General features: G+C 35.8%; 1 protein-coding gene across 4 annotated transcripts in view; it reads right to left on the reverse strand.

Annotated features, from left to right (window-relative positions):
• Positions 1 to 15013, reverse strand: part of aopep (aminopeptidase O (putative)) — an 85490-nt gene that overhangs the window by 47422 nt on the left and 23055 nt on the right. For 3 of the 4 annotated variants that reach the window (XR_002919590.2, XM_024275098.2, XM_024275099.2), the window contains exons 7-12: positions 13575 to 13788; positions 12724 to 12830; positions 6157 to 6259; positions 5933 to 6040; positions 4330 to 4373; positions 873 to 933 (exon numbers count right to left, since the gene is read on the reverse strand). Coding sequence is in view for 3 of the 4 variants with exons in the window: in XM_024275098.2 (XP_024130866.1) it covers positions 873 to 933; positions 4330 to 4373; positions 5933 to 6040; positions 6157 to 6259; positions 12724 to 12830; positions 13575 to 13788 (637 nt within the window). In the remaining variant the exon portion in view is untranslated. Of the gene's footprint in view, positions 1 to 872; positions 934 to 1250; positions 3176 to 4329; positions 4374 to 5932; positions 6041 to 6156; positions 6260 to 12723; positions 12831 to 13574; positions 13789 to 15013 lie in introns of those variants that run through there. The other variant, XM_024275100.2, reaches the window with a different exon arrangement.

A 15013-nucleotide genomic window follows, 5' to 3' on the forward strand; every position in this document is an offset into this window, starting at 1 on the left:
AAACAAACACACACAAGAAGAAAAAGCAGTGCAGGAGCACTCGGTCAACATCCAATCAGAAGGCAGAAAACAGCGGTCCTTCCACACTGTCCTTCCCACCCTCTGAGGCCCCTGAAAGGCTCCAGTTACATCATCAAGTAATCTAGCAGGTGAAGGTTCCCAGACAGGAGCACAAGAACTGATACTTGAAAAAATGCATGCACACACAATGGTAATTAAGATCAGTTACCATGGAAATGGGAGAACTGGAGAAGCTGTTAAAGTGGATTGACTGCATGAGCGTGTAAGTAGCATTGCAATCCTAGAACCTCTGACCGTGACTTTTCTTTTTTCTCAGTTAGAGGGCAGAAGCAGCTCAGAACTGCTCGTTTTGTTCAGATGTGTTAACAGTCTGCCTGTCATTCACAAACACAATACTTAAAAGAAAGAAATCACTGATTTCATCAGGAAAATAAAATACACAGTTCCTGAGCTGTAAGGATCTGCAAGGAGACTGTAATTTATGTCTAATTGAGGGTATAATTTTCACCATGAAATTGGATTATACAGTTATTTAGAGCTTTTCTATAAGAAGACAAATGTTTCCCTTGTATTGCGATCTATTCACAGGGTGCATTCCTCCGCAGAACATAAAAGCCTTAAACCATGGGGCATCATCTAAGACTTCTAACTGTCCTGGATCTGATGTCATGGTCTCAAAACCACACTGATTTATTATTTACAGCGTTAGCGTTCTTCTATTTGATGAGTGGAGGAAAAAACACAGAAATCTTGTTCTTTATCTGGGTATCAATAAAGACGATGGTTTTATCTTTGCATTTTGGAAAGTGATATGTCTTCAGAGTTCAAAATTACAGAAGGACGGATCATACCTCTGGAATTCCCGGTCGATCAAGCCAGTCAGTGTAAATATCAGCGAGGGTGAGGCTTTTTCTGGAACACAATGGCACAAGTCTTCGCATTAAAGCAACAATGGCTGTGATTGCCCAAGACGCCGTTTGAAAACGTGTCCCAGGGAAAAGGTCACGAGTTCGGTCCGACACTTTCAACAAAAAAAAAGAGAGGCACACCTACTGCTCTGAATGACGCAGAGCAAACAAGCATGCACTGACAGTAAACTGGATTTATACATGCAGGAAAACATGAGCACGCATAAGTGAGGCTAAAAGAAATGATCCTGATTAGAACAAACATTGCACAAGCAGTAAAAAGCGTGTATGCAAACTGAAAAGGATACCTAGACAGCTTACCTGTTACCCCCACTGATAATCCTACCTGCCTGCACCCAGAAAACTTTCCATATTTGCCTACTTTTTACAGCACAACCTGACATTCCCATTATGTAAGGTTTTGTAGTAAGACACTTTAGAATGTAAAGTTATTCTCAACTACTTATTTCACATTACATGACGTGTGATACATATAAACATGAACATAATTAAAAATCTATTGATTTTCTTTTGATCTATTGTAAAAGTCCCTAAAAAAATTTAAAAACTTCTGTTGCTTCTAGAACATAGTTTCTGCAGAGCGGCAGGAGTTCTCTTTGTCAACATGTTCTCCCGCTAGCTTACAGCCCCTCACACCCCCAACTTAATATTACTGGCAAAACAAAAATGCAGAGCAATATTAGAGATATCCAGCAGTACAGTTCTGAGCCAGATGCCAGCTCGGATTAAATTAAAAAAAAAAAATGTACATGGATCTAGTTTTTCTACAAGGATGAATCAGAATGGAGCGGAGCAGGGAGCTTGTGGCTTGCCGTAGTAGCTTCTATGTCACACCAATCTGTCAAACACCTTTCCATTGGCATTTTCTGTCGACTCCTGATTCACAATGATATAAATTAGAAAAAAAAACTTGAATACTATTTTAAGATCAATTTTCTTTACATATGCCCTCAATCATGAAAAAAATGTCACAAAAACCTGTTAAAAACACCAAAAACACAATTTCCATCGGAGTGGACTTTAATTGATCAGTCGTGTAGCGATGATAACTGGATTAACGTGATAATGTATTCTGATGAATATCAATGAGTACTACATGTCTGTTTCCTGAAGCATGATTCATATTAATATTAACTGAATTGTGTAAAATCTTTTCTGAGAATTATCAATAAGCACTTCATTTTGGAGTAATAATCTGCACTTGATCTGATGATCAAGTTATGGAAACTATGTAAAAATATATAAATAAAAATAAATAATTAAATAGGGGTGGGATTATACAAATTTGTTTCATCCTGCTCTCAAACAACAAATCAAACTCTACATGACTTTAATTTATAATCAATATATTTATTAAATCAAATGTGGCTTGTGTGTGTAATGTACACATTACTGTAAAAATGATGAGTAATTACACCGTCAAGAAAATGGAATCATATTCTAACATTTTGTTATTTTTTCTTTATATTTTAATGAACATATGACTTGATGCCTTAAATGGGTTTGATATACTTTTTTAGTTTAGTTTTTTTTTTCTGTAAAACAGTATTCTGTCATTTTTAATGCTTGAAATAACCCAGTAAAATTAAATCAAAATCAATTACTCTTTTTTCCCGAAAGCATGTTGACTCATTATTCACTGACACAGTTTTATATATTTTTTTTAATGTTTCGTTATCTTTATTAATTGCAGTAAGAACATTTTAATTATTAGGATTTACATTTCTTACGTTTGATAAAGTTTCATTTTGTGGACATGGCTGCAAAACAGACATCACGCAGACAACCCTTGAATTCATTTTCCGACTTTTCAGATGATTGGCTAAAAAGGACAAAACAGTAAAAGTAACTGAAAAACTACTTTGAAATGTTCAGCTCCCAACTGAGCAAAAAAGTTTTTAATGTTTACCTGTAGTCTCACTCCACCACACTGATGCTTTTTCAAGCTTTGTGCAATGTTTGTGATTTTGAATGTATAAAGTTTTTTTAAGCCATTGATGTCTTTGTTCTACATATTTTTTCTGTTGTAGCCACTTTTTAAATTTAATAAAATTCTGTCAAAGTTGATGAATGGTTTAAAAAAAATAAGAAAAAGTAAGAATAAATGGGAAGAGAAGGAAACGGTAAGATTTCCGTTTAAAGCTTGTTTCTATTGTCTACATTTGTGCATCCTGTGATTATCTACGACACCTCGTCTCAGCTCATAATCAGTCTTGTGGGACTCACTAGTAAACAAACAGAAAAAAACAATAAGTTAGATGTTTCCTGTCAGTGTTTACATTTGGTATAGACGTTAACTCTGGAGAACTCTGGAGAACTTGGACAAAAACTAGAAAAACAGTTTCAATGCTTCGCAGAGAAGGATAACACATAATAAATCTGTGACAGTTTAAATATGTGTGTGCTCTGTGTGTGTTTAATCTGTGAACAGTGGAGTCAAAGCAGTCATTACTGCTGTGACAACCTGTTCTTGGGATTGAATTCCCTTCTTTTTTTGCAACATTTTTCAACAGTATTTTTGCTGGTTTTGTGTCTCCGATTAGGCTCATTTATCTGACTTTGATTTATATTGTGAAATATTATTATTGCTAGATATTTAGAAAGAAAAGTAAATGTTTTACTTAGAATAATGTAATAAGATGAAAAGAAAAGCAAAGGTTGAAATATTAATCTGTAAATTTGGTTTTCTTTTTAAATAACTCGCATTTGTAAACTAAAAGCAACATTTTGTTTTAGATATTTTTATTTTTAGGTATTTTATTAGTAATCAGAGTGGCCCTGAGGATCAGTATTGAGTGTCTTTTTTATTCCTTACCCTTCTATTCTTGCTTGTCATTTACTGACGGATGCATCAAAACCAAATATTGACAGTGACCTATCCCATCTGTTTAATTTAATTGATTTCTGCATCATGTTTGGCCCACAAAAGAATAAAAAAAAATAACATCTGCAGGTGAGAAAGAAAATGTGATCCCCTGACAGAAGAGAAGAAGGTACGGAAAGAGATGCACAAGGAAGAGGTTAATGAGGCAATCAGGAGAAATGGAGAACTCAATGAATAACCATTCACACAGAGACTAGAGAGGGAGAAAATTAGAGAGGAGGAGAGCAGGAGGAGCAGTTAGCTTTTACACTTCAATTAATATGAGAGTGGATGAGACTGTTCACTTAACAGATTGGTGCAAGGCGCTTTAGCTGCCCATGTTTTAACACCAGGACCAGATTAGTTAGAGAGCAAATCGCCACATGCTCTTGAGTCTGACATTAGATCTAGCTGGAGCAGAAAACAGAGCTGCTGCTAATAAATTGAGGAATTCAATGCATTTATTACGGCTATGTATTTTCTGATTATTTAAAAATTGCACAAGCTCTTACATACCTGCTCATGTGTGAAAAAGTAGTCAGAAACATTTGTAGGAAATCCTAGGGAAGAAGGGATAAAAACAGGGAAAAAAACTTAAAACGAGGTATATTTGAAAGCAAAAATAGAAAATTAGAAAAAAAACATCGATCTTAAATCAAGTATAAAACCAGAGATTATGTTACATCAATTATTCACTGGGAAAATGTAACCTGCCACTGCAGAAACAGGAGCCAGGCGGAACACGTTACAAAACACTTCTCCAAGTGTGAACACTCAGCAACATAGATTTAGTTTCTTTGGCGTAAAAGATAAAACAGAAATTCGAGTGTTATTTGTTATTTATAATGTCATACAGACATATTTTTTAAGGGAGGACATTGCCTGTTTCAGCAAAACAACCCCCTCATGACTTTGCAGAAAGAGAATATAGGAGAATAATCTATACTTGGCTGGACCCAAACATAAAAAAATGCCAGATGTGAAGATGTCTACAATGAAGAGTTTTTTTTTTTTTCTTTTTAAAAAAACATTTTGATAAAATTCACCAAAAATAATATTGCAATATCATTTTATTAGATTTAGATAATATAAATTGTGAATAATTGGATGATTAGGAAAGTTTTTCTTTATAAAAAATGTTAAGAAATTAAAAAACCCTATTAAACTACTATCTTAAATTTGATCCAATTTTAATAAAGCTTAACTGTGCCATAAAGTACTTTTTTGCTTTATTTCAATTCAGTAGGTAGTCATTCAAAAAAATAAATGACAATAGATGAGTTATTCTCACCATAAAGTTTTGAAAATTAGCAAAACTTTTCCCGCCAAAAGTGTTTTTGAGATTTCATGGACGCAGCCATTTTGAAATAAGAATAAAAAGCGGTTCTACTGCCCCTAGTGGAAAGATGATATACTACAGGGCAGAAAACATGGACTAAGGCTATGTCCAAATTCCTTCCCGTGCTGTCCAAAATCTACTTTTCCAAAATGGAGTGCCCTAGAAATTTCCCAGAAGTCTTTGTGAAAAATCAGTGTGCATCAATGCTCACTATATTTCCAAGTAGACTACAATGAATTGCATTTGAACAATTTTTGCCGAAAATGTGTTCATATGTAATATTGTAATAAAGCATCCACACTTTCATCATCAGAACACAGTGGAAGCATAAATAGACGTAAAATGTTTGTATTGATTAGATTTCCACTTCTTGATAGTGGTGACGTCATGTCTGCTGTTTAGGGAAAAAAAAGTAGTGAGCAAGTAAAACCCAGTGCTAAATACAGTATATTCCTGGCTACGAAGTTTTATAGTAGTTAAGGATTAGGGTGGGAATTTGGACATAGCCAGTTTAAATACAATACGTTTTTAAGGGAATTTAGCTAATGCTAGTGCTAATGCTAATAAGATAGCGGTCTCAAAAATGTGTGTATCAAATATGATACAAATGGTTATATAGGTTTAAGACTGTGCAAAATTGATACTTTGTACAGTGAAAAGATTATTTCAAATAGTACCATATATATATATATATATATATATATATATATATATATATATATATAAAAGAAAAAGTTAAAGATTTTAGAGTAATACACTATTATACCTAAAAACCCTTACCTGAGACAAAACAAGATGTCCATGATATTTCCTCACAAACATTCTGAGAAAATCAATGAACTCTTGTTCACCCACTTCACTGGCCAAGAACCTGAGGAGGAAGTAGCCCTGAACAAACAACAAAACAAACAACTGTTGATGCTCTGAGATTAGTGTTGCAATTCCACTTTCTAAACCCCTTTTTACGTATTTCATCTTCCCATTCCTTCATTTTCTTCTCCTACCTTCAGATAGTGGACTTGCATGAAGGTTTTCTCAGGGTTGAGGGCATGCTTGACGGTCGAGGATCCAGATTCACTGACCTGTCCAGTCTTTTCCATGTTCGGCCTATGGAAGAAAAAGTCATTTTGCTTTCAGAACAATATTAATTGAGCATTTCCAAAGAACAAGAGGGAGCTGTGTAACGTTAAACCCAGCCTCTTATGTTGTCAGTCGCAAACATACTGCCAAGATGGTATGCTTTTCCCATGGCAGGCTTACAGATTTATACCTGTGTACTGTAGTATTTATATGAGCTCAACTATGTCACCCATAACTCATGGAGCAAACATATAGCACTTCCACCTGCCAGTGGAAAAAAAGGCACGCACCATGTTTCACTTTCTTTGTCACATGAACACAAATCATGCCTTCCGCCTCCATAAACACAGCAACAAACACACATAAGGCCAATAAAAGCCAAGCAAACAAGCTCTGACATGGGATGTTGTGCGATGATAGTTTCAGTTAGCTGGTATTGATCAGGATGAGCAGATTAACTCAGTGTGCCAATAGGAAGGCCTTGAAGGATCACCCTCCTACCAAGTCAATACCGCAGGCGCCAGGCCCACCAATCAATACACCCTTCATCACTGGCTTGCACTTTTGCACAAAACCATTTTATGGCAGAACCAGACATACACCCACACACACGGAGCAAGAAGCCCACCATTCATGCTTTCATTTATATCCTCAGTATTTATTATTTCATCCATGGGTTTGGCTGTAAGTCAGAAGCTGGTCGAATGTTTGATTTACTAACGGGGGATTGGTGTGCAGGGCGGAAATGTAAAACAGGAAGAGATGGATATCAAAACAGAAAATAGAAGGGAAATTTTGATTCGCTAACTGGGCTGAAAAACGGAAGTCATCAGTTTCCTGGAATTTCCGATTGTCACAGACCTTTATCGTGCATTCAACTTTTTTTCTGCTAATCCTCTCTTAGTCCTTTGCCAGAAGTGATATGAAGAATTACTCTTTTGACCAAAGCGGGTGTATGTGTGTGTGGTTGAGTGCCAGACAGGGGAAAAAGAAGGACTGAGGCAAAGGACAAAAACAATAAAAGAACATGTATTTCTGAAGAAAATTGGTCCATTCTGTGCGCCAGACAACCAGCGGCACATCGCGGGAAGGAAAAACGCTGATCCATCACTGCCGCGTTACACAAAGGGACCTCACCCTTCTGTCAAGACCAATCATAAGTATGGATGTAAGAATCCACGACTTTTGCTGCCTCCCTGTTTCAGCGATGATTAACTAAAGCTCTAAGAAGAATCGCTGCTGGCTGCCTTCAACGTCTACACAATAGAGCTTTGCATTTCAGGATAAATGGTGCTCTTATCTGCCTTGTAGTCCTAGCGCACGTGTGTGTGTTGCCATGCATGCACCTGGGTGTGTCTGATATTGAAGAAAAAGAGCAAGAGGAAGTCAGGAGCTATTACTGATAGAAGACACACACACACAGAAACACACACACAAACACTAGAGGTTTATAGCTCCGCAGGCCAGATCCTGACAAATTACACTTGGTTGACTGTGGAAACCGGATAAGGTAGAGCAGTTTCCCCAGCAGCCTAGTAAATCAGCAGGGAGAATGGTGTCTGGCCCAGTCTGCCCTATATATAACTCATCTGAAATGGACTGATAAACACTGGCCACTGGGGCCCCTGCTGGATCAGGGGGTGTCAGTTGTGACCTACTGAACTTGGAAAGAACAACCTGCCATCTAACCTTTGTTTGTGTGTTTATTTGTGCAATCTGGCAACGATTCAGCTGAATCCTCAGGAACATCTTCAATGTTATCTGTGCCTGTGTTTATTCATAAAATGTATTAGAAGTAATACTTTATTGTACACATCTTTCACAAATACTGACTTATTTATAAAAGTAAAGATAACTTGACAATCAATGGGACAAAGGAATCGAGCGAAGGGAACAAATCTGGAGATGGAAGAATGTCAGGAGGGTTATTAATAACTCAAATCATAAACATTTGTGGAACTTAGACCACATCTACAATCCCTCTTTATAACACAATCAAGTTGACGACCTCCTGATAATCCTCAAGGCATTTGAGAGGCGGGTGAAGAGCCATAAATAACATGAACGTGTGCTATAATTCTCCTGGGCACGACCACCCACTCTCACGCTCAAACAGGCGTCATCTCCATCACAAGAAGTTTTCTGTTTGAGCTTTTTTTAAAAAAAACTAACTTTACAACTATACATTTTACTCTGATAATTTACATAAAAGTTGTAATAAACTGTAATCCAAGGGGCACGTTTCAGCCCTGGTAAACGTTTGGTCGTTATTTATTCAAAACACGGATATTTATTTTTGACATGAACATGTGTGCTGAACGCCTGTAGGCGCGTCATATTTTTGTATGTTTGGCTGACCTGCTGTGCGCCAAAATCCCCTCAAGGTAACACATCAATTGACTGCTTCTATGTCTCCTCTAATTAGCACCTAATGACAATAGACTCGTGTTGTACTTCTTGGAAAAATAGTGAGAAACAGACCCATGACACAATGTGGCACCGTTTGTAATACTTTATATTAATGTTATGAAATGAGGATTTCTTTGGGAGTGAGTCCATAAACTGTTTACCTTTTTTTAATTGTAAGATTAACATTTTCACCTTCATCACCAGCATTTCTGTTTTGCAGGGAAACACCCTGATAAACTGTGAAAGAGATGATGAACTTTTGCAACCGAAGGTTAGTTTCAAGCTGTTTTCACATATGTGCAGTGGCCATGATTCCTCGGAAAACCAGCATGTCAGAACACAAACATCTGGTGCATTTCATGCACTTTTTGCATGGTTTACCCAGCAAGGTTCCCTAAAATTACACTGTAAAACGTCAGGCCATGACTCTGCACAGTAATGCTTTGCAGCTTTTTACAGCAAGCATATGTCCCTTTCTGCTTGTTTTAAATAAATTAAGATGAGACAAATTATTTCTGTTATAGTTTCATGGAGAAGCAGCGGCTTCTATTATTTTAAAGACAAATACTGAAATTCTTAAAGTGCGCTTTTTGGATCAAACCTGTGTCGCCGACTCTAACCCAACGTCGCTCAAGTTTTTCTAGACTTGAGAATGGATCTCATGCAGATAGGGTGTAGATAATAGACGAAAGGTTGCAGGAAAGAAGATTTTACAGCGAGGATAGAAAGTTTGGGAACACCAAGTAAAAAGATGTATTAATGAGCTTAAAGAAACCAATGAAGGATGGAAACTATTCCATAAAACATCAGATGACAAATGAGATGGTCTTGTAATATGTAAAAAAAAATGTGGGCTTTATTTCCATAACTTACACTTTCAAAATAAAAGAGAACAAGAAAAGGGCATCATGCAGAGTTAAACTTTGTATTGTCCCCCTGAGAAAGCTGAGATCTGACAGTATCCTGGATTGTTCCAAATCAGTTTAAATGTTTAAAATAATCTGAAAGATCTGACCTTAGGCCAACAATCAGCACCATGAGTTCTGGTAGTACACTGAAACTGAAAACAGTTTATGCTCATAAAGCAGGAGAGGGCTGCTGGAGGGATTGTGCCCCCCGCTTTCGGTGCGACTGCCAACCGGGGCGAACAGTTCCAAGCGAGCTCCGACCATGTCGCACCGCCCCTGGTGGGACCGGCCTACGTACATTGGGTGCAAGGGCTCTGTGGTAATGTTGGCTACCAACCCAATCTGTCTAAAAACACAGACCAAGAAGTCTAACATGGACAATGGCAATATGGCGCCCCAATATGCTGTTGCTTCTTCCATATCATGGACAATGGCAACAGGCTACCATAGCATCTCTAGCCTATATAACTCATTGCTAACAAGTTGTTTAGTGTGATACCTATATGTAAACATGAACTGGTTTAAAGTCAAAAAATATTTTCACAAACTAGACCTTAAGAAGTGGAAGATAAATACAACAGAATTGATTCATAGACTATCTATAAAACATTGTATTTTATAAATATATTAACAGGCATGAATCAACTTTGTATGGAACTTTATTAGTAGTCTTTTTGTAACATGACAGAGCTGGTATTGAGCTAAAAAAATAAAAGCTCCCTGTCGTCTTTACTGTCAACGACATATTGGCAAGAAAGACATAATTTCTCACAAACCACTAGCATAGCTAACATCTTTAAAAATTGTATTTAGTTGCACTTTGTCTTTGAGACCATTTCTAAAGTAGATGTTAAAATAAAATTATTTTGTTAAAAATAGTGTCATCTGTAGTTTTTGTTAAAGAAAGTAAAAAGAGGGAGAAAAAAACTATTAAAATTGCATTTGGTATGAAAAAAATTGTAGATTTTGTTTTTGTCTATAGTGACCAGCCTAAGACTGACGTGCTTTTCTGACAGAATGGATCCTAAGGTACATCTATGCTAAATTTAGTGCTTATACAACAAAATGCACAATTTGTCTGACCATATCAGAAAGAACAGCTCACAGGATTCAGAGAAAGGCAAGTCAAAACCCATATTCAAATGTACGATCTGTATAGATCTCTACCTCCTTTTTCAAACTTTTCTATAAAAATATACAATTGTCAGTGTCTAGTTCAAGAAAGAAAAATCTGTTTTTTTATTTTTTACCACCCTTGAAAATAAAACTATATTCAACAAATCAATGGTTATGCAGTAATATTCCAAAATGTTATTGACCCATTACTACAGACAAAACATTTGTCCCATAAAATCCACTGGCGAACTTTCTTTTATTTTCTGAAGATCAGTGACAAATATCAAAGCTAACAATTTCATCATGTAAAGAGTGAACTCCCGTCTGTGATTTACACCTTTAATCCCTGGATGACAATGAGCTTCCACCCTGGATTAAACAAATAGGGTGTAGGCTCCACATTGTCAGGATCAGATGAAGAGTTGTGTGCGTCTGCTGGCCTCACGTTTTTGAGCGTTTTTTTCTCAAAGACATGATGAGACAGCACACCTCAATGCCCCTTGTTGCCACACCTGCCACACCTGTATCCTTGGAATGCATAAACCTCAGTCTGACATCTGTGTCTGCATGAGCAGGCACTGAGAAAAATATGCTCAATAAAACACAACTGACACTTTCCCAGGCTGATCGAATGGTTTTAACTGAAAAGATTACTACATTCATTTTTAAAAATGTAAGTCGTAAAAAGACTATTCGGTGCTTTACTTCAGAAAAATTCAATAACGGGTAAATTTGAATTGAATACACCAATAGATTGTAATTCTCAGAACATGAGTCTCTGCTTGAAGGAAAACTATCATTCATGCAGGTCATATACATCGTCAGTATTTCTATGTGTGTGGCTGGAAAATTGCTCACCGTAGCCCAGAGTAGCTCCTACTGTTTAATAAAACATGTTAGGCTCAGCCAAACAATGCAGTCGTCTTCAAACCAAACATAAATGCAAAACCTATTGAGTCCATACATAAGTTATGAGTTAATAAATCAATAAACTCCACTGCTGCTCTCTATTTTCAACTTTGAGCTGCCTCGATCTGTACAAAATATTTCAGATTCCACCTTGAGGGGAAGGTAATGTGCTAAAATGGAAGCAGTCAGACAAAAAGTAGAAGCAGATATTAGTCGATATTATATGTACAATAAGCCATGGGTATTGTGGCTCCAATGTAGTAAAATGGCAGTTTAAACTTGCATTTCTTGTAAACAGTGCATTGTGTGAATGCAGTTTTGTGTGATTGAGATGCTTCAAATTACCTTGAGAAAACAATAAAAGCGGCAAGTGTTCAAGATTATTGGATACTGAGCAGAGAAAATATGTTTTATTTTGATTTAGGTACAGTAGGGCAAAAAAGTATTTAGTCAACCAACAAAATTGCAAGTTATGATCTTTAAAAATCAGAAAATGGGATTATCTGGATTTTTTTTTTCATTTGGTCTCTCATAGTTGATGGAGATTGCAGCCCTCTCTCATCTTTAAGTAGGAAAACTTGCACAATTGGTGGTTAACGAAATACTTTTTCCCAACTGTATTTTTAAAGTAAATGAGGAACAGGTGAATTATTCTGCTTTACTTTAACCTTTTTTTTAACTAATGTTAAAAAAAAAACTTGAATTTTATGGGTTTTTTTATTATTTATTTTATTAAATGAACAACTATTTATGTTCTTCAGTTTGTTTTGTTCGTTCAAGTGGATGAAACAGTAAATACACCAAGCTGTAATTAAACCAATTAGAAATGTATGTATTTTTGAGTGTGAATAACAAAGAAGGTGTGTAGATGTAGTAACTGCAAGTAGATGTTTTGTATTATTAAGAGAGCTTATAATGCTAAACTTAATCTTTAAAGGCTTTCTGGAAACATCACTGCTCCCTAAACTACTAATTCCCATCACCTTTGATGATTTAATAAACATAATAAGAGCAAATAAAGCTTTAAGGGTAGTTATAACAGTGAAAATAGATCAGGTCTAACAGCCAAAGCACTCTTATCAGATCAACTACTTCACACTTTCTATATTTAAATCCAGATCACCACATTCTGATCAAACGGACTCGTACCTGAGAATCTGAAGTTCCTTCTTTGAGTTCTGCATCTCATCAGAAAGCCGTCTCCACCTCAGCAGTGCCTTCAGGTCAAACTGCTCTGATCTCTCCTGTGAAGAAAACTGACCAAGAGACAAAAAGGAGAATTTTCATTAGGAGGCTCAACGATTTGTAAAAAAGGAACCCAATGTTTTTATTCAGATTTTAAATCAGTTTATTTCAAAGAAACTTGTTTATTTTAGTTATACTATAAAATTCATAGAAAATGACTTTTAACAGTAAATAAAACACACAACAAAAAATGGTGCAGTAATTATTATTTATGAGTTAAATTTGCAAAAAGAGAGAATAGGAAAATACAATTTTTACTCGAAATTACACTTTTTTTTTAAGACAAATTTCAAAGTGTACAATCACATTATCCTTATCTGGTAGTTTTCTATGAATATTGATTCAGTTTTGCTAAGAGGTTTAATTTCTTGCTAGTTTATTTTCTTTAGTTTCTTTTTTCACCTTTCAGGACTTGAATTTGTTTTTCTGCTTAAAATTAAATATAGACAAAAACATATAGGGTGTAAGAGAGTAATTGAATTGTACATTGCAATGCTTTAATTTACTTAATAAATTAAAAGCAATAAGCTAAACTAATTTAAAATAGTTGATCTGACCTTTACTAGAAATGGGTACAAACTAATAACAGTAATGATACATTTAACCAAAATATTACAAACTAAAACCAGTGTTTTGACCGTTTACAAGAGGAGAGAATATCTGATCTTGATGCCCCAGGACTGAAAGTATCTACAAACATAATTCAGTCTGAATGTTGGTCATTTATAACACAGAAGGTGAGAACCTACACATACTTTTTGTGTTTGGGCCCAAATGGTGTCTTCCAGGCAGGTAGCAAAACCTTCACTGATCCATTCCTCTGTCCAGTCCCTGGCTCCAATAACCAGGCCGAACCAGGAATGAGCAATCTCATGACAAATCCTAGACCCGCACAGGGATAGACTGCTCTCTGCAGAAGAAGGACTTCCTGCATCCAACACACTCTGGGACAGGAACACTATGTGGGGGCTGTTGACGACAAAAGATGAAATACTCATTAAATGAGTCAACAGAAAGGGGACTGAGACATATATGACATTTTTAGGAAGTTAATACAATTGGATATAAAATAAAAGCTGACACATTTGTTAAAATTAATGCAATAACTTCATGTAAAACCATATACTGTTTTTGTCTACACCTACTGTCACAAAAACGACTAGAGCACATGGTGTGAGACACACACAAAGAGTGTTAAAAAACCATTTTAGCTGCAAAATATTTAACTTACTATCTATCCTATAACATAATGAGTAAAGTTGATGTGATCATCTGTAGCAGGTTTTGCTAACTAGATCTGTAAACCTTCATCTAGTAGTTTTGATGGCTTTTGTCAAATGGTATTGGGTTTTATTTTGTAAATAAACTGATTGACTATTTTTTCCAGCGTTGCAGTTCAAAGAATTGCTTCTGAAATATACACAATAAATGAATCTCGAGTACCTACAATATATGTGCTTGCTATGACATAAAAGAAGCAAAAAAAAAAAAACATTTAATTAGAAAAAATATTGTATAGGAAAAAAATGGCAGAATAAAAAATGTGACCTTTTTGTTTGACTGTTTTTTCCTCAACTTTTCTTTCAATCCCAGGTGGGAAAGTAAATTTTCGATGTGACAGGAAAAGTGTTTTTCCAGTTAAATATTTGCCCGAGGCGAAGACTGCACTGCTAAGTTTAGAGTCACACCTCATTTCATTTCTCAGGAAATTATGTGTATGTATGTATATATATATAATGTTTTATATCTTATTATTTTTGTATTTCGCGAATATCTTAATACTAAAAATACATCCTTAAAAAATAATAAAATCAGACAATTGATGTGGAAATTTAAGAAAATCTCATATCTGGGTCAGATATGTTCACAAAAACAAAAAAATTAAGGGGTAAAAATGTTTAAATATTTTTTTTACTACCAGAAACACTACTTTTTTCAGAACACAAATGGAAAAGAACAGCAGAAACAGTTTTGCAAGTGCAGTTCCTGAGGGATGGTGTGTTAACAGTCTGAGTTATTGTGGGAGGTGGGAGGATATGGGGAGGTGGGAGGGTAGCAGGGGGGTGATAGAGGCCAACAGCTCAGGGAAAGAAGCTGTTCTTCTCTTAATTTGTGCACTTTTTCACTGAGATCTGCTCGCGTGATGGTGGCAGTTGGAACAGAATGTGAGATAATAGTTGCTTTTTTTTTTTTT

Source organism: Oryzias melastigma, linkage group LG9, assembly GCF_002922805.2.
Source record: "Oryzias melastigma strain HK-1 linkage group LG9, ASM292280v2, whole genome shotgun sequence".
Lineage (NCBI taxonomy): Eukaryota > Metazoa > Chordata > Actinopteri > Beloniformes > Adrianichthyidae > Oryzias > Oryzias melastigma.